The sequence below is a fragment of the Epinephelus moara genome, chromosome 22 (assembly GCF_006386435.1).
Source record: "Epinephelus moara isolate mb chromosome 22, YSFRI_EMoa_1.0, whole genome shotgun sequence".
Taxonomy (NCBI): domain Eukaryota; kingdom Metazoa; phylum Chordata; class Actinopteri; order Perciformes; family Serranidae; genus Epinephelus; species Epinephelus moara.
In genome coordinates, this window is record NC_065527.1 from 27,675,286 (window position 1) to 27,695,770 (window position 20,485).

The following is a 20,485-nucleotide window of genomic DNA, read 5'->3' on the forward strand; positions in this document are numbered from 1 at the left end:
ATTGATGTATCAATCCAATCAAAGCTATCAGATGAGATCGATGGATGAGAGGAGCAGCTGCTGCAGAGGCAAACTTTTAGACCCAGTACAATGAACAGTTAAGTTCCACTTTCAGTGCGCCTGCTGTTCTTATGCTTCGTCTGTTCACAAACTGCGCTCTGCCCCCCCGAGAGTGTAGAGCAATTAATAATCAAATGGTATATATTCCAGCAGTGCTCCTAATGAACAGTCCAGCTCCAGAAATAGAAAATAAAAACATAGCGTCAGATGTTTTCGTCTTAGCAGGCCGCAAGAAAATAAATGAATGTGTGGGGAAACCCTGAATCAGGGTAAAAGTAATGGGCTTGGATCAAAAATGGCCATGAGAAAATGTGCATTACCTCATTGCAAAACCGTCTCTGGTAGACACTGAATCAGTGAGGATTACATTTTTTACTAAAAGAAACTGCTGCTCATGATGGGAGGTGCCAAGTAACCCAGACCAGGTTTCAAGTTCTTAGAAGAATCCTAAATGTGACTAAGACATGAAGTTCTTGTGAACCATATCCACTTTGTTCCACAGGGGTTACTTCGACGTGATGGGGCACTTTGACAGCACGTTCAACTGCTCCAAGGGCAGCTACATCTACTGCTGCGGAACCTGCCACTACCGGTTCTGCTGCGAACACCAGAGGAACCGACTGGACCAGAACTCCTGCCACAACTACAACACCCCCGTCTGGGCTGAGCCGCAGGCCCCCATCACTGTGCCCCCGGGGAACAAGCCTGACCCAGACTTCGAGACGCTCCAGCAGCACAACAGCAGGTCAGAGTCTGAACTCGTTTGTCACTGCTATCAGTAATTAAAGGCCATTTTAAGGAAAAGTACAATATGTGGTCATTATCTTGTAAACAGAAACAAAAAAAAAAGTTGTATAATGTAATTTTTTATCTTTTTATTTGAAAGGAAGGAAAAGATACTTAATTTCCTGTTCTGTATTTTAGCTACCTGCAATCATGTATTTATATTCTTGTGGAAAATACAGACCACAATGCCCCACATTTTAGGATTACCAAAAGTAGAAATATTACGAGTAATACAAGTAGCAATCAGAAAATGCAATAGTAGTATTTGTTGTTGTAAACTGCACTCTTATACATTTTTGATTTCCCAGTTGTACATCAGAAGTTAACAGCATCTTAATACAGTGCCAAATTAGACTTGATTACATGATTCATCCTCCAAAAGTCTTTGTGCTTTTTCTACCACCCACTCTTATTTGCCTCTGCTATATAGTATAAATGCAAAAAATTACAGTATGAAAACCCTCCAGACTGGAAAACGTTGTCATAGAAATAGATGAGAAATGTTACACCATCAAGGCAGAAATAAATGACATGCAAAAAAAAAAGGGATTTAAGGAGATACGATAACAAGCATAAATAACTTCAAAGGTAAAACTTTTAAACGTTTTCCTCCACTGTTGTGCTAAATGAGGTAATGTTGTGTTTTTCTCTGGACACAGTACGGCCTATGTGATCGGAGGTGTGATCTCCTTCACGCTGGTGGTGGCTGTGGGTGTCAGGATCGCCTTCAGCAAGGTGGCGCGTCGACCCCGCAACAGGGACATCAACATGCCCAGGTGAGACCACGGGACAGGCAGGGTGAAGGCTTCACTGACTGTTAGTGATGTTGTAGGCGAAACAGAGAACATCGAGGTGAGACTGGAGAAGAGCCAATATCAGACAGGACGTGAGATAATGTGAGAAGCTTGGTGGACAAACATGGAAACTGTAACATTGCTGGCTTTGTCTGTTTCCTATTAAATGCCTTTCAAACATAGGTCTCTATAACGCAGATGTTCCTTAATATATGGGGACGAGTTTGCCTTTGCTTTTTCTGTAATACACTTAACCTTGTCCTGTCTCAAAATCCAGAGTACATAAAGAATATGAGCATCAGCGATGGGCATTTTAAGTAATTTCCATATTCCAATACTTGCTTACTTGAAAAAAAGTCTTACGCAAGAATAGGAACGTAAACTGGCATACAATGGAAAACTGTTTAAAATTTATAAAACAGCCAGGCTTCAGTTAGCGTCAGGATTCCAAAAATTCAAAGCTAACGTAAGAAAAATCAGCAAACTTTCTGTTGCTGCTGTCACAGAGGTTGGACGCAGGCCCAACCCACTGGGGCTGGGCCAGTCAATAATTTTGGCCTTTTTTTCTTTTTTTCTTTTCTTTTTTCCTAAAAACTGGCAGTTCTAATGTGCAGATGGCAGGGATTTTAAAGGACTGAATCAAAAGGGAAAGAAAAGCTGCAAAACAGCTTGGCTTGCAGTGGTTTCTGCCTCCCCAGCAGTGGAAGAGTTGTGCGTAACAAAGAGCAGTGACCATCACCTGCATGTCGTATTGCCTGATCTAACAGTAACAGTAACCGCAGAAAATTAACATTGACACTCTCTGATAATTGGAGACAGCTACTGATAGCTACAGGGGAAAACAAAAGCGCTATCCTCTTTTTGTTTTGGTTGCACAATGGTTGACGCACTTGCTTTGTGTCCATAAATCGAACCTTTATTTTCTGGGAGATCATAACTGGTGGCAGACAAAATTGCATAGTGACAGCGAGGCTTATAGGGAATCAGCCTTTACGCAGATGTTATTATTCTACAGCCATAATGATTTATTAAACCAAAAAACATTTAAACTCTAAACTAGGCAGAGTCTCAGTAACACAGGTGTGAAGACATGTCCTTGCATGTCTCTGCGGATTTCATGCTGACATCCATTTTTCTATTGAAAGTGCGCATACAGAAGAATAATGTTTCTATTGTGTTGAATAATAGTAGGCAAGAAGGGAATTTCAAGAAATTTGAGATCCAGGAATTAGACAAAAAATAAACTGGCAGCTAACTGGAGTGTTGACGAAAAGGTCAGTTTGACTGATTTGAAGGATTGATGTGAATTTGTGACTTAGAAATTATAAAAAAATAACAACTGTACAAACAGTGAAGTGTGGGTTTTGGAGTTGGCTCAATAAATTGCTTCCTCCGTATTCATATTCTTTTTCTCACCTCTGCCTCTCTGCCTCTCCCTGACCTTTTGTCTTTCCCCTCACCCTCTCTTCTCCTCATCCCTCCATCCGCCCTCTGCTGTGTCAGATCACTGGTGGATATCTTACGTCACCAGTCGAGCCCGGTGCAGCAGGGAGAGAGGAACAACACCACAGTGTTGACGACCACCACCTCAGATGGACGAACATCCAAAACCCTCTACACCCCCATCCTGCAGAGCAAAGACAACCGCAGTAAGTGACTTCATGTTAAAAGACCAAAATTTAAACAAAAGTAAAACATATTAATTACACACATTAGTCATCATGTTCAGATGAAATTAAGTGTCATGTCCCCAATGACATGGATTGTGCTTTTTTATAGTATCAGTGACATAACACTTTAGCTGGAATATGATTGTTGTGATCTCAGTGCGCCTTTGTTTGACAGTAAAGCAACATGAAATAATGCCGTATAATCCTTTTAAATTCATATACTGTGGATTTATCTTCATATATTCTGTCTAGAAGGGAATACTGCTAAATCTAAATTCATACAGCATTGTGCCTACAACAATCTAGTTAGTATATATGTATGAACGTAAACAAATCAGTTCATTTAGTTATTGTGGTGAAATCAATATTAGTTCTGAAAACAAAAATGCTCTCTAACACCTGGCATGACACTGATGACGACAGTGACGAAGTGTTTGATGACCTCAGTGCTCTCTCAGTACTAGACCAGTTCAAAAAACTGTTGTTAGTTAGTTAGTTAGTTAGTTAGTTAGTTAGTTAGTTAGTAATACAAAAACATGGGAGAACAGGGCCCAGGATGAAAAAGCCTGAGTAATCCTGAAACACTTGGCCAGAAAAAAAGTCTCTGTAAGCATTTAAATGCTGAAATGCACTGGAAATTTTTACATTTTCTCACGCGTGGGCTGTTTTTAACAGTTGGCATCAGAGATGAGTGTTTTTCACAGTATTTATTTTACATATTATCCTAGCTACATCTAAAGATGTATGCTTTAAAGGTTTAGCACTTCTTTTTTGTGGTAATCAAGGCTTTGACAGTTTCTGCAAGACAAAGTCAGCAAGTCTTTAATTTTCTCATTCTTATGCACCTCCGGCTGCCCACTCCCGGCAGCTCTGTGTTGTTTCTGACGAGACAGAAATGAGTGTTGGTGAACGTGTTTGTTTTCTTGTACTGTACCAATTCACACAATTACAGTCTAAACACACAAAAATAACACACATTTCTCTCTTTACTGCTCTGTCTCTCTCGCTGCTTCTACTGTCTCTCACCTCTCAGAGAACAAGCTCTGTCCTTCCAGACTCTCCAGGATTGTGCTGAGTTGTTTTGGGATTTTTTTGCAGAACTTAAAGGGTTTCAACAATGAGAAATCACACTCAATGAAAATGTGACTTAAGTACAAAAAAATGCTGGACTCATAGTCAGAGGTTGTGTTAGACTTTCTTGTCGTCTGTTATTTTGATGGATAGCATGGTAAAAATTCCGTCATAATCTTATATTACCTGTCATTTTAAATTTAGGTGCTGTTGGCTGAAAAACACCATCAGCATTACCTGCTTGTCCTTAATCCTCCACTGCATCAATCTCTCTTTTTTCTATTTTTAAGGCTGTGGAACTTCGGTAATGTTCGTAATTAACAGCCGATGTTTGATGTTTCGAATGTTGAGGTGTTGAAAGTGACTTTTATTTAAAAATGGTAAAATCTTATTTTGATTGTAAAGATGTAGAGCATCTTGATTCACTCGGCCTGTCTTTGCCCTGCTCTCACTCTGTTTATCATGAGACTGCTACAGGAGTGTGAGCTTGTGAGAGTCCACTTGCACAAACACGGTGACAGGGCTAAGTGTTAGCAACACAAAGCCACCCTTACCTCACTGTTAATAACTAATATAACAATAGAATCGAACAGTTACGGTGTTGTGACTTTGTTAGGACTGTTAACGACTCAATGTTGCATGTTAGCTGCTGATGCTGTGTTAAATTGTGCAGACATTAAACTGACCAGACCTACTTTTTCACCTCGTTTATCAATGGTGTCACAAATATTGGGCTTTTAAAAGAAACTTCGGACACTCAGCTATCTTGCCATTTTGCAATGGTGTGTAGCAAAATAGCCTATCAATGTGATGGCTAAAGAAAAGAGGTAACCAAGGTAACCTCTTTGGCTAAAGCCAGCTACACAGTGAGATCATGTACGTGAGTCAAAAACAAGACTAGAAAATGGCTAAATAATATGCACACACCACCAACTGGACAGGAGTGTGAATAACTTAAAGTTACGGTCAATCACCCTCACTGTTGTAATCATTAGAAAAACAAAAATCAGTGATGAAAAATATTCAGTCAGTGCGACCTCTGCTCATAGTCCACATTTTATTAAAATGGATTGACTTTAACATCACCCAAAACAAACACATGAAACCTGACTTTTTGCACATAATTCTTGACTTTAAAATTGTAAAGTGAGTTGTTTAAGATATTGTGTTCTTTTCATAGTATTCAAACAACAAACAGATTGAATGAACACTGAATAATTAAAACTTCTAATGGAGGATAAAACATTCTTTAATCTCCTCCTCCTAGATCTCCTGAAGGCATGAAAAGACATGATGTTTATCAGCAGTTTGAGTTTATTGTTGAAATGTGTGTCAGTAAAGTAAAACTATCTAAAGAAAGAAAAGCCAATTCCTGGTGGGACTGTCTGTCTCTACCCTGTCTCTATCTTTCTGTCCCTCTCTGTCCTCTCTCTGTCTCTACTGACACAAATGCTTACTCGACACATGGCTCTGTGTCTCTGGAGTGGTTGTCCATCAGTTTGTCGGCTCTGCTCTCTTTGCAGCTGGGAACTTGCCCCACCATTTTAACCAGCAGGGGTCTGCCTCCAGCCCCAAACACTCTGCTACCATCGGTAAGCCTTGTGGTCAGCAGCACGGTCCAGCACAGGCAGCGAACAAGCCGCCGGCCGGATCCACGGCCTCACTACCACACTGTCTGTCTGTCTTGTTGTTGGTATGACGGCCTGTTGTCCTGCACTCTTACAACAGCTGTGCCGCCTTCAACACTGCTTTGTTTCAAACATTTAAATGTGTATCTGGTTGTGTTGACAGTGACACATCTTTGATAAGAGTGTGAGCTAAACGTTGTCTGGCCTGCCCTCTGCTTAATGCAAGCCTGTCCTCCCCTCCACCACCACCCACTTACTACCACAAGCCTGCTTCCAAATGTGCTTCTTCTTCTTCCTCTTCTCCTTTCTGTGTAGCAATGATGTGCGACTGTGCTTACAGCTGACACTACATATTACAGGAGGTCTGGGCTTAAGCGAGGTCACTGCACTTTACCTGACTCTGTTTTCCCAGGCTTTGCACCAAGAAAACAAGAAAGCAATGCTAGCACAAGTGATACATCTCCCAGCAAATGCTGTTGCAGTTGTTCTCAGGAAATAAATCAAGATGTGATTGTGAAATCATCGCTCATAAAGGCTGATTTGGTGCATCTAACATGGCTGCTACAGAAGACTCAAGGTTGCCGTGGCAAAGGGAACAAGCATGATTTTCACTGAACTTTTTAAGTTGTTTCAGTGCCAATTATTCCAAACCATTACACCCACACGTGTCCCTCAGGGGATGAGTTACACAAGAAGGCAACAGTGAAGAATAAAAGTTACAGTACAAATTAGTTTAGATTGTGATTTTATGTGTGCTTTGAGCAAAGATTGTCAACCAGAAAGTGAAGATGCCTTATATTTAAAAGATTTGTAACTGTTAAACAGTTTAGAAGTCGTGCTTTGATTCTTTCTAAAGTTACAAATAATGTACTTATTTTGTAGTGCTGTTTTTGCTGAAGGGTTCGCTTTTAATACGGGGTGATAGACAGAATTAAATGGCAAGGAGGTTGTTTAAAATGTATTTAAAGTCTTTGACATTTTAAAAGAATACTTGGCCCACAAAATAATATAATAATAATAATAATAATAATAATGATAATAGTAATACATTTTATTTGTATAGCACTTATCTAAACAAGGTTACAAAGTCCTTCACAAAGTGCATGAAAATAAAACAACAACACAATATTCTAAACAAAAATGTTCCGAGCTAAGAAAAATAGTGCGTACAGAGGCAAGAAAAGAACAAAAGGAAATAAAACACAGAAATTACAAATCAGAAAGTACAAATCATGGAAAAGCTTTCCTATAGAAATGGGTAATGTGCTAGCCAGCCTAATCTCCTCAGGAAGAGAATTCCAGAGCCTCAGGGCCTTAATGGCAAAGGCCCGGTCACCTTTAGTTACCAACCTCAAACAAAGGATGACTAGCGGGGGTAGACTTGAGGAACTCAGGTCATGACTTGGAGCATAAGTAGTTAGAAGCTAACTTAGAAGCACTTTTGATGGTATTGAAAATCATAGCGTCAGGATTTCAAAACACCCTGGTTTACTGTAATACCGTGATTCCGCCCAAACCTACTCAGTACTTCATGCATGCATTTTCACTAAAATGTTACAATTTTGAGCATTTCCGCTTACCCATAGCGTGCCCTGAGCATGCGCATATGAGCTCCACTTGAGCCTGGTCGATGCATGAGACTGTTTGTAATGACTTGTTTTAAATTGGAATGTTTTAGTAAAAATGCACGTTTGGGAATTACTGAGCATACGACTGGATAAATGAGGCTTGGATCATACAGCATGAGTTGTGTGACACTTTATAAACTCATGTTTTGATACAGTTTTTCTGTCATTATTTTAATTCATGAAGAATGTTTGCCTTATTGGATTCTCCATTCACTGTGGAGGCATGTGCAAAAAAAAAAAATTCTTCATGAATTTAATGTAACTAGCAGTGAGTAATTGATTAACAAATTACATTTAATTAACAGAAACATTGTCAGTGTTTTCGGTGTATGTGCATAATCAATACCATGAACCTTCACGATTCTATTTCACTTGTTTGCCAATCCCGTCATGAAAGTTTTAGTTATAAAGTTGAGATCAGAAAACTTGAATCTATTATTCGTCCTTCAGTTCCATCCTCACTCTTCCTGTGTTAGGTAATGCCAGTTTCTCCTGGGAGGATACAAGAGCAGAACACTTCAACTCTCTGAGTCAGATACTGTGCAGCACATTGAACAAAGTTCATCTTTCTATGACACCATTATCAAACCTCTCTGTCAGCCATCGTAGGTGTTACAAAAAAATCTATTTCCTTGCACTCTTAGAAATGACTTGGCTGATTCTGTGTCATAGTACACTTCAATATGTGATGCCTATATTTGAGGGTGCTCCGACCAGGATTTTTGGGGCAGATCACCGGAAGCAATATCGGATAAACTAAAAGAGAGGTGCCAGGGATCAACACTGTTGTGGAATTGTCATTTTCCCATTATCAGTGATACAGATCACCACAGCTGATGTCAGGGCAGTGAACAGTTTGCAACCCTGCATTAGTTTGCTCAATTACAAAGTATAATTCATGTATTGCTAACAGCATACGTGGTTTGGATTTTTACAACAGTGGTTCTACTCTGCCATAATGTCTGTACTGAGAATACTGAACTAGTTTCTTCTTAATTGGGCTGTGGAAAACCAAAGGAAATGTTGATTCACTAAAATTCTACCTACTCCTTAACCAGTTGATTGATTGATGGGGGAAAAAATCTGAACATTATCTCTAGACTAACTAAATCAGCTAAAGTGCACTGAGTGCGCTCTACCTGGTGTTGTGCGTCCACCAAAGCTTGAGGCCAGTGTTCCAATGGGACTCTGAAACGCCGGGTATTTACACTATGCTACAAACATCGCCAGTGTGACAAGGAGCTGAGCGGCTGTTCTGCTCTGAGCGCTGCACTTTTGGTGTTTTTTCTGGTAGCAGAGATTTAAAAAATGTTGAACTTTGGGTAAAATGCTACACTGGTCACTGTCACTTTGCTATGGAATCACAGTAGGGTTGGGACACAAAATATACCACAAAGACCAACTGTCTGGTGATCTCCCTCCAGCCAGCTGCCACCTTATGTAGGTTACTGTTGTTAAATGCGGTGGTGTTGTGTACATAACTTCTCACTTCAGCTTCAAAAATCAACTGTTCCTTGTCCATTACAGAGCTCACAAAGTGAGAGGCAGGAATAAATAGAAACAGGGTGCATGACAAAAGCTCAGCTCAAAACGTCAGCACTGCGGCGCTCGCAGCCGGCTAGAACGTCCCAGTAAAAAACAATGCAGTCAATCTTATGCTCTCATTTTGGACACAGTGTTGGAGCAAATAAAACAAAAACAAATAAATAATGATTTTAAGTACTGTCCTTTTAAAGACAGTAACTGTCTTCAGAATACCACCAATTTTAACTGTAACTATACTGGATTACAGTCACTCATATTTTGTACTTTAAATAGCATTAAATGACAGCCAACAAAACTAAAATTAAGTCTGATTCTAAAATGAGTTGTACAGCTCAAAGGTCAGGTCAGAAGCAGGTTCAAGTCTTAGTGCATGCCCATATTAAGATCAAATATTGGCTGATGAATCGGAGCACCCATATTCATTTATTCTACATGTTTAGATCTCACAGCTAGCATTGCTTTTTTCTCCCACTGTGTGTGTGTAACTGGGTGACACTTAACAGAGACATTATTGGCCATTATTGCCCATTACTGTCAATGGTCAATGACCAGTATATGTCCAGCAGTAATCTTAACAAGATCGCAGCTCATAACCATTACCACCCTGAACGCACTCACATCGATTGTGTCTCAAAGACAGGAAACGACAGCAAATGGCCAATTGTCCAGACTTGCCTAATTTTTTATTGCTGCTTCATATTTTCACATTTTGAACACCTGCTGCTGTCACTCAGCAATTAATGAAGTCTCCCCTGTTCTCTCTGTGTAAATCTCCCCAGTGATTGAAGATGATGCAACAGTAGGCAGCATGTGATCTCAGCTGTCCCTTTTAGCTCATTGTCCCTATTTAAATGTGCAGAACCTACACATGTGAGGTCACCGCTGAGTGCTCCTACATGTTGGGTCATTAAGAGTGCCGTCTGTTTGCTATTTGGAAAACATGAATGTACTCATATACTGTATGATGTAACTGATATACGTGTTGCAAAACAGACACCCATGCCCCTCCCCCATACTGCTAATCTTACATAAGGCAGATCATTTTTATGTGTATTGATCAATGTGCTGCTTTTGCACTTTGCATAAATGTGAATGTGTGTGTGTATGTAGAATCCCCTCCTGATGCTATCAGTGTATTTCTATGTATTTACATGTGGCTGATATGTTTGTGTTGGAGCCCCAGATGAACAGTACCGAGTTGTATTTATAGATGGTCGCCATGGAGCTCGGAGGCACTTCCTGTGTTTGCTGATTATTAACCAGCCTGTATCTTCTTCTTCTGCCCGTTTCTTCATTTTTTCCATTTCTGTCTATTTCTTTGAATTTCTCCCTTTCTTATCTCTTTCTCATGTCATCTCTTCTCTTCATCTCCTCTCGCATGCTTCTTCTTGTCGTTTCTTTTTTTTCTATTCTCCCTTGTGCTCTGTTTATTTTCCGCCCTCATCCTTCTCACTTCTCTACCCTCTCCTCCCTCCTTCACCCTCTTTCTTCTGTTCTCTTCGTTATACTCTCCCTCTGTCCAGAGCGCGGACCACGTATGAACAACACCTCCCAGCTCCCCTCTGGACCCACCCTGCTCTCAGGTAGCAGTAAAGGTCCTGGCGGCGGTGGCATCAGTGGCAGCAGCATCATCGGTGGAGGCATGAGACACAACAGCAGCCACCCGTCCTTCTCCCACTCCTTCCACAACCTCGCCCAGCTGCCGCCATCCTATGAGGCAGCCATGAAACCTGAGCTCAACCGCTACAGCTCCCTGAAGAGGCTGGGTAAGCTGGGGGGGAGATGAAGGGATGAAAACAGAGGAGAGGGAATGAGGGGAACTGGAGGAAAGGGGGAGAAAAATGGGACTAATTGATTATTCAGGACCACTGAGAGCTTTCAGGTGATGCAACACACCAGCTAGCAGCCACACTGGAAGTGTCAGTTGTGTTCAGAGCTCTAACTTTGTTCACCACTGAACCAAATTGTCCTGAAATACAATTTAAACTATCCCGAGCTACTGGCTGTCCCAATTATAGAAGGACCATTTGTGATGTGTGGTGTAAATAATCATAAATCATCTCACTTTTTAGAGAACATTTTCACATACAATTTCACTGATTTATTCATATCACATGCAGCAATTTATAAATCAATATTTATTTTATTGTAATATGTTTAAACTTTATGTTTCTACTTTCTTACTTTTGCACAGAAATAGAAATAGCTGCCATGTCAGCACATATGATAATTAGTTAATGACCACATCAAACCTCCACATGGGCATATAGCTTGCATGCCTGTGTCTTTATTAGAGTGACTTAGTGATGATCACCCGCATGCACATGATCCATGATGATGAACATACATATAAATATAAATGCATCACAAAAAAAGCATATTGTCAATAGTTTTCGAGACCCCCAAACTTTGACAAATCATGTTTTCAGGGGAGCTCATGTCTCATTAAGAGGAACCAAGCTCCCCCTGGCTCCCCTGTAGTTCGAGCCCCGCTTGCAGCCTAACAAACATTTTTTTAGCATTCGGGCCAAATTGATCCTGTTAAACAGATATCTGCATGTATGTGCAGAACCTGTAGGCAACAAGACAAGGTTATGGCATCAGAAGCATTTTGGTTTTTGTTTGTAGTGTGAGTAGTATTGAGCAATCACTTTTGAGCGTAAACAGTCTTTGTAGAGAGCAAAAGAGGCAGAATACATCGGCTGAAATGCAATTTCAGAACCCACTGGCTATCATCTGATGACTAGTTAGCTTTTTATTTAGTTGTTTTTCATTTGTCTGCATTAATAATATACAGAAATCTGTTATTAGAGATTGTCCGAAATGACTAGTGCATAGAAGAGGAAGTCACGGCCCAGATATCTGCTTGCTACACTGGATCCGCCCGAAATACTTCCCGCTGTCCCCAGAGGCTTTGTCATCGTCAGACCAAAAGCGAATGGGTTCCGAGATTGGGTCCAAATTAACAAACCACACCGTGCCCAAAAAAGTAAATTTGTCTCTTCTGCTGGAGCTGTGGAAGAATGAGCAGGTGGTGTAAGTCATATATTTAGTTACGTTGAGGGAAAACTCAGAGTGTTTGGAACATACTGAACAGAAAATGTGATTCAACAGCAGAGAGGTTGATTATACTCAAGAAAAAGTTCCTTCTTGTTTGGAAAACCTTTTAATTGTAAGACAGTATTTGATCATTAAAAAGACAGGTGTTCTGTTTGTGTCCGGGTCAGTTAGACCTTCACACAGCTGATTCTCTAGTGAACCTCCATTAGAGCAGCGGGCAGACATGGCCGCCAGGAGATTTATGACTCATCTGCAAAAAAAACACAAATAATCATCTCAGTGTGGTCTGAAAGTGTAAACTGTTTCTGCTAAACAGTCGTAACAGTAAAGTAAACAAAGCGAAGCAGAAAACGGGGACAGTAATGAAGGGAGTGGAGCAAAGAAGGAAAAACAGTGAGATGGATGACGAAGAAGGGAAAGGTTGGAAATGAAGGAAAGAAAGACCAGGAGGGGCAGAATGATGGAGTCAGAGAGGAAGAAGGGAGGGGCAGAGGAAAGGGGGATTGGGGGAAATTGAAAGACGGGGCAAAAAGGCAAAGAGGATGAAAACACTGGAGTACAAATGTAGAGAAAGAGGTTGGTTGACCAGAAGAAAAGGATTATGGAGGCAGTTCAAGAGCTGATTGGCCAGATAAAGATACAACAGGAAGGAAAAAAAGAGATCGGTGAAGAGAGAGATGCAGAGAGGTCGACTGAGCAGAAGGAGAAGAATGAAGGGAGAGGCAACGGAAGAAAGTATCGGAGGGAGATGTGGAGATAGGGGGAGGGGCGTTGGCTGCTGGTCTGCAGGGGCCTGGCTGCCTTCGACAGGGAAGAAAAGACGTTTAAGAGGCAGTGGATGCCAACCTCCCCTCTCCCCCTCTCTCTGTCCTTACCTCTCTCACCCTGATATTGCTGAAGACTGCAGGGGGAGGGGAGTCGCCTCTGCAGGCTGAGTGATGGATGGTTACTTCATTGGGGATCTTATGTTGGCGTGTGTGTGTGTGCGTGTGTGTGTGTGGACAACATGGCACAACGTGGAAGTGGAAGCAATAACATGATGAAAGTTCAGAGGAGTCTCTTTTATTATTTCCATTGAGTCAAAAGGAGAAAACACTTGAACAGACGATCGGAAATGGCTTCTGTTCGTTACACATCAGACCTTCAGAGGTCATCCCACTTCCCCTCATCGTCTTGTTTATGAAGCAGCAGCTCTGTCGCATTATTAGCAGCTGCTTATGGTTCAGATCACTGAAACTGACCATGACATCATGTTTTAGGTTTTGCAGAGGATAGAAACAAATGCTCAGCCCTTCATTCACTTTTCTTTTTCTGCCTTTTTTCATGCACATAATTGCATCTCAGATGATTGAACAAATCACTTTATAGATAGGTACGTTTGTGCACATGTATTGGAATCCAGTGTGGAAGATTTAGGGGGATTTAATGGCACTTTGGAGTGAGGATTGCAGATTTGCAACCAGCTGAAACCTCCTCCATGTGCCATGTGAGCTACAGGTTAGGATTTCTTCAGTGTTCATTGTTAAGAAGGTTTTATTGGGGACCATATTTTCCGCAGGAGTCTCTTCCTCTCCAAAACAAATGGAGCTGGTGATTAAAACCGGTAGTTTCACAGTACAAATCAGTGTTTCTTCAATGCTGTTTGGCATGTCGGAGATGACCCGCTAGCCCAGCCCCTGCTAATGTGTGCTCACCTTTTTTAACTTAAGATCCATTTGTTCAGGAGGTTTTTACTGGGAGCCAAATTATCCTAAAAAAAAAATCAATGTTTCTGTGACGCTGCTTGCCAGGGGGCTGCTAACTATGGTGGCTGACACGAAAGCGCAAATTACCCTCTCTAGAGCCAGTGTTTGGTTTGTCCGTTCTGGGCTACTGTAGAAACATGGCAGTGCAACATAGAGAATTAATAGACGAGGACCTGCTTCATGTGTGGATATAAACAGCTCACTCTAAGGTCACGAAAACATAATGATTCTTATTTTCAGGTGATCATACACTAACGACAAAATACTTGTTATATTATATTTCATTTTTGACAATATATCCCTCTAAATCCTACACACTTAACCTAGAACAAAGTATTTCACTGCTGGAAAGAGGGTTTTTTCATAAAACTGGGCTGTCTGTGCAGTAGAAAGACACAGATACTTTTGAAATTGGTGCTACATGACCAGAGAAAACAGAAAAAGTGCTGTGCCTTTCACTTTTGCTCAAGAGGTACAAAACCTACAACTACCAGAATGTACTGCACCGCTTGGACCAATAAACGCTCCTGCTGGTTGCTGACGTTATGCGAGTTGCCCATCCGAAAACAGCTGTTATCAAACAATCTCATATTACAGTTAAAAACTGCATTAAGATATGTTTCTTAGGACATTTTAGGCGAGAGAGGCAACACAGTAACACGGTTTATATTTGAACAGCGCTGCAGAGTTTTACTATTTGATCTCAGCTTAGAGAGAGAGAAAGAGAGATGGTGATCTCTCTGGATTCGCTTCCATTCTCTGTGTCTGTGGTGGCGGCAGAAGTACAAAAATTAGGAAGTACAACTTGTAGTTTGAGCAAAAGCCAGAGAGCCAGCGAAAACACACTACATCCACAGAATCTGAGCTCGGCCCCGAGGTTACGTGCACACTTTTGTGGTGTTTTAACACTGCACTTCCCAGAGTTAACCTACCATTCAGAAAGTGTTCACTGCATCACCTTTGTGCTCTAGGTTCTCTCAGTTTTCTCTCTCTGCTCCATCATTGTGCCTCAAACTTCTTTCTTGTTGCGTAACAGTAAAGTTCAGCTGCTCGAAGTTCATAAAGTCCACAAGATGCCCCAACTGGCCTTTCTACGGCCTTTCTGCAGACATGCAGAGAGCCTGCGTGGGCTGCAAACTAATAACCAAACAAGTTACAAGACTACTTTGTTAGTATAATGTCAGACTTCTAGTTGGACACTAAGCAGATAAAAACTATACATATATAGACAGAAAAATGCCATTTTCAGTTATGGCAATGACTGAAGTCTTGAAAAAATACTTGGGCAAAAAAAACACTTGTATATCAGATACTCGGTCACATTACCTTGAATTTGTTGAACAACGGCAACCAAATATCAAAACATCTCTTTACAAAACCTCACACAACTCGTGCAGTATAATCCAAGTCTCATTTATCCCGTCATTTGCCCAGTACTTTCCAAACACATATAGACACTTCTGTCTATAAGAAGCATCCCCCAAGTGAACCTGAGCACGTGCATGTGTATGAGCTCCACTTGACCAGAATTCAAACACATGCATGTACTCAGGTACACTACTCAGTCGGGCATGAGACTGTTTGTACTGATGTGTTTTAAATCATAATGTTTTAGCAAAAACTCATGTGTTTAGGAAGTACTGAGCATACAACTGGATAAACAAGACTTTACTATATGTATGGTATAATAAAAGTTTTATTTGGGATGACTAGAGGATTGGGGAAAGATTTGGTGGGTGTAAAGTTCAATTGAATGATTGGGGTCAAGAGGAGGGATGAAGGGGGGGTCATCTGCCAGAGAATGAGCACGTTTACATGGACAGTTTAATTCCCTTTTCATTCGGAATGAAAGTTCATTCCTATTAAAAGTGATCTTGTAAACACCTAATTTGGAATGAAAATGGCCAATGCGATTGAAAATTCATTCCGATGTAAGGGGCTGGAATATTCCGTTTCTAATTCCGAATGAAATAATTTCTCGCACTTGTATGTCTTTCTGCGCATGCTCGTTTCCTTGCCCTTCCTGCGCGATGACGTATATAGCGCGTGCCCGTCAAGATGGCAGCTTCGAAAAACAAGAGATGGTCCCGAGCTGAAACATTATTTTTAATTTCTACGTTCTACCTCCCTTCTCCTCCTTAACAGACGAAGCATTAGCAGAACAAGGTTGTTGTCGTACTGCTGCTTCAAGAATATAAGCAAAACAAGCCCGAAAAAGGCACTAAGAACAGCGGCGTCAAGCATCTTGTTATCCGGAGTGAGGACTACAGTGTTTTCTTCCATTAAATGTAAACATGTAACATCCGCCCGCCCCCTATCCAATCAGAAACCTTCCCTGCCCCAAACCTTGCGCGGACCCGAATAAAGGCGATTTAAAGGCGATTAAACTGATCTCCCGTGTAAACCCTCAGTCGTGATGAATATTTCCCATGTAGACTACCTGGAAAAACTTTAATTCCGAATGATTTAATTCAGATTTATTTCATTCCAAATGAGAAGCCATCATGTAACCGTACCCAGTGATCTGGACCCAAAGGCTGATTGGGTTTGCGTGTGATAAGATGGGAGGGATGCAAAAGGGTCAAGTACATGGGAATGCATGGAGTGGTAGTGAGGCTGGAGGGTTTGTGAACCCTGGGGTTTAGACTCAGGGTGGGGGACAAGTCTCAATGAGTCATCCACCTACAGTAGCGGTTTATACCAAGGACCTTCTTGTTTTGAGACAGCAGCGCTCTTGGCTTAGCCACTGTGCCGCCCTGCTGAGACAGACGAGGAGAGGAACAGGGTAGGGGGAAGTGTCTTGTTCCCGAATCTTAGTCATAATAATTTTATTTGAATTATACTGCACTTTTTTTTTTACTTCACTTTTTACTTAAATGTATTAAGAACCTGTTTTGGGATTCTCAGTAATTGTGGAGGCATGCAAAAAAAAAAGTTTTCTTCACAAATAAAAGGTAACACAGTGTGTAATTGATACACAAACGGCCATTTTGTGGATGAAGTACGCATTGAAGTACTCTTGTATAGCACATCACAACTTGACATGCCGATTAAGATCATAGCGCGTTTGATGTTTGGAGGATGAAAATTCATACTTAAACCTATTTTCTTCTATAGTTGCTCCTTTTTTTCTGTTTATTCCAAACCAGTCAAACACCTGAGGTTACTTCCTGTGAGAGCAGATCTGGCAGGCACTGATCACTTCATCAGAAAACTGTAAACCACATCCAGTCTGAGTCACTGTTGCACTGTTGCATGACACTGAAAGCAAATAAGTATTTTTACACATCTGATTATTAAATGTGCTTTTCAGAAAAGAAAAACATCCTGAATATCAGTTTTGGTGGAACACCTCTTCAAACTAAACTGTTGTCACTGTGACAAAAAGACAGGGACTACAGCCTCTCGCCAGCCATTGTGCGAAACCTGGTCCTTTTGATGTAGTTCCCCACACAGCGCTGCGGAAAGGACACTGATAAAGGCTTCTTTGTCTGCGGTTGGCAGCCAGGGAGAAACCTCGAGATAATTTGGCCTTACAGGAGGGGAATAAACAGAGAGAGGAGGGAGAGGACATGAGACAAACAGCGAGAGAGGAGAACGAAAACCTGGAGAGCAAGAGGAAGAGAGGGGGGAAAAGGGAAGCGACAGAGAGGGAGATGAAAATACAGGAAAGTAAAGAAGAGGTAGAGGCAAAAGAACAAGTAGAAGGAGAGGAGAATGGAGGGGAAGAGATCTGATAGAGGGAGAGAAGACGAGGCGAGAGGGGAGGAAGAGGTAGAGAGGTGGCTGGTTAAAGGTCAGCTTTAAATTGGCTCTTGGGGAGCTGCTTCCATGGAAATGCTTTGAAGATTAGAGTGGTCTGAGGCTATGGAGCAGAAAGCACAGAAACACTGTATTTCACTATTAATGAACCTCACTTACTCTTCCATCCACGTCTCTTTCTTCTGCCTTTACTTTATGTCTCTGTTTCATGTCATTTAAAGTGATCTATCTCGTCACTGTTTTAAACTTCTCACCTATATTACAGTCCGTCTTTTGTCTTTTCTCTTTTCTCTTGAGGGTTTTCTGTTACCTTTGTTCATTTATACCTCATGCAATATACAGTGTATCTTTATGCATCCGCCATTCTTGACATTTCTGTCTTCTCTTCCTGTCCACTTCTTACTCAATCGCTTCCTTTTCACCTTTCGTCCTCTACCTCTTTCACTTCGTCTGTCTTTTGTATTCGTCTCTCTTATCTGTCGGGGTGTTTCACCTCCCTTTTCTACCACACAAGTTTATTTATTTATTTATTATTGCAGTCATTTTATTTGTCTTCCTTGAAATTAACTCATTGTCTTTGGCGTCAACTAATCCTTTTCACCTGTCGTTTAAGCATATGTCTTTTTTCTTTTGTTTCACTTCTTTAGTATTTTTCTTTCTTTTCTGCCATTTTTTTTCCTCTACTTTTATCTTTTGTTTTGAGGTTTAAAATGGACATTTGAGAAAAAGCATCCCAGCTGGCACTGGACGTCAATATGGCATTAAAAAAAGTTTGGACTCTTGCATCTGACAGACGTAAAATTTTGTTTGGAATGCATATTTGATTGACAATATTTTAAATGTCTAACAATGTTAGAGTTTCACGTTGTGTGGAGATTAACATGTTTTACGAATGTTGAGTTTTGGTCTCCATACCTTATGAGTAGACGTCATTATCCTACCAAAGTGACATTGCCATGAGACGTTTGGAAGACGTTGGACTTTGGTTATTTAACAACACAACTTAAAACTAACAAAATACTAACGTCATCTGTCAAATTAACGTTTGCATTAGATACTGTCCTGACATTGAATTTTGGTCACCTGACATCACAACCTAAATTCAACCAAATACGTCTAACAACGTTGGTGGCCGGCTGGGAAGGTCCATTTAGCTCTCTATCATATTGCATGATCTTCACCAATGGAGGGAGTTTACCCAGTCGTCTTTTTCAATAATTTCACCCAAGTGCACAAGAAGTCCTCAGATTACAATGCTATATTTTCTTAATCTTTATTTTATGCAATGAAACGAAAATGAAATGCCAGGAAATTAAAAACAACAACAATTTTATAATCAGATAATTTGAACAAGCACATACGCAAAACATATTGTAGTCCCAGCTTACTCCAATGTTAGGATTTTTTTGTGTGTGTCATTGTAAATTGAATAGATTTGGGTTTTGGACTGTTGGTTGGAAATAAGAACCATCTGGAGACACCAGTATTGATCATAATGGGGGCATTTCACACACAGCCATACTTCCCAACCTACCGGTTTTCCTTGAGCGACTCCCAGTTTCCTCCCATGGTCACAATTCCCCTGAATTTTACTTGATTCATTACAAATTTCCATGCCCTTTTTTTTTTCCCTTTTCAGTATCACAACCTGTCTCTGACACTGTACAACATGTATAAACCCCTCGACTCTCCAGTGAGGCGGCAATTTGGCCATCATGTGTCGGGCACGGCTGCCAGTGGACACCTCAGCTCTGTGTTCACTGCGTTATGCATGCATAGGTCCAACAGGTCGCTCTAGCTGGGGCTTGAGGGGTACCTAGGGGCTTGGGGAATGGACCAGCTTGCCCTCCTCTGCCGTGGCAGGGTACTCAGCTGTCTTCCAGAGACTGTGAGCCTCTGGTTTTACCTTGCTTAGACATCCAGGACCCAGAGGTGTGTGGGCCAGGGTGGACAGCTGGCTGTGGGCCCCTGGTGCTGGCCAAGCCTACAGCCTGGCCTCCCTCCGTCCTACTGGTACTCAACCAAAAACTAAATCAAATTTTATGTATTTGCCATAAAAATACTGATGCAGTGTACTTATTGTACCTATTATTTTGTTATTTTCAGTCTTTAAAAGTCACCAGAATGCAGGAAACAAAGTCTCTGAAACTCTCATTTTTCTGGGAGAGGGCCCTCAGACCTCTCACTGAGGTCTTAAGTATGGACACACCATTTCAGTTGTGAACCTTCGTCAAGCATCAAATGTACAATTTGAAACACATCTTTTACGAAAGCCATATTTACATATTACACATTTCTGTCTCTTTTTGCTGAACCAGAGAAAGAACTTGACGAGTACTCCAGCTACTACAACTCCAAACGTCGCTCCACCAACGCCCCGCCCTCCTTTCACTCCTCGCAACACTACCTGCCCTTTGGAGGCGAGTACACGCTGGGATCCAGGGGCACGCTGCCCCTCCACGGTTCACGGCCCCGCCTCCACATCCCCTCCACCCCGAACCCGTACCCGCTGCCCGCCCAGACGCACTACACCAGCTCCTCCTTCGACAGGCCGCCACGCCGCGTCCGCTCCCAGGACCAGCTGCTCGGGGAGGGTAACACGCTGTCCCGTCTGTCCAAGAACCAGCAACACCAGTACTACAAAGCCATGATGAGCACCAGCAGGGGCTCCAACTCACAGACGCTACGCAGGTAAGATAAGTTATAAGGGAGCAGAGAAAATACTAAAGAGAAGAA

The 20,485-nt window shown here is 41.5% G+C and overlaps 1 protein-coding gene across 3 annotated transcripts in view; it reads left to right on the forward strand.

Moving 5' to 3' along the window:
• LOC126384167 (protein shisa-7-like) overlaps positions 1 to 20,485 on the forward strand; it is a 57,495-nt gene that overhangs the window by 30,776 nt on the left and 6,234 nt on the right. For all 3 annotated transcript variants that reach the window (XM_050035115.1, XM_050035114.1, XM_050035116.1), the window contains 5 exons: positions 563 to 805; positions 1,506 to 1,622; positions 3,144 to 3,289; positions 10,706 to 10,948; positions 20,068 to 20,440. In XM_050035115.1, the coding sequence (XP_049891072.1) occupies positions 563 to 805; positions 1,506 to 1,622; positions 3,144 to 3,289; positions 10,706 to 10,948; positions 20,068 to 20,440 (1,122 nt within the window). The remainder of the gene's footprint in view (positions 1 to 562; positions 806 to 1,505; positions 1,623 to 3,143; positions 3,290 to 10,705; positions 10,949 to 20,067; positions 20,441 to 20,485) is intronic.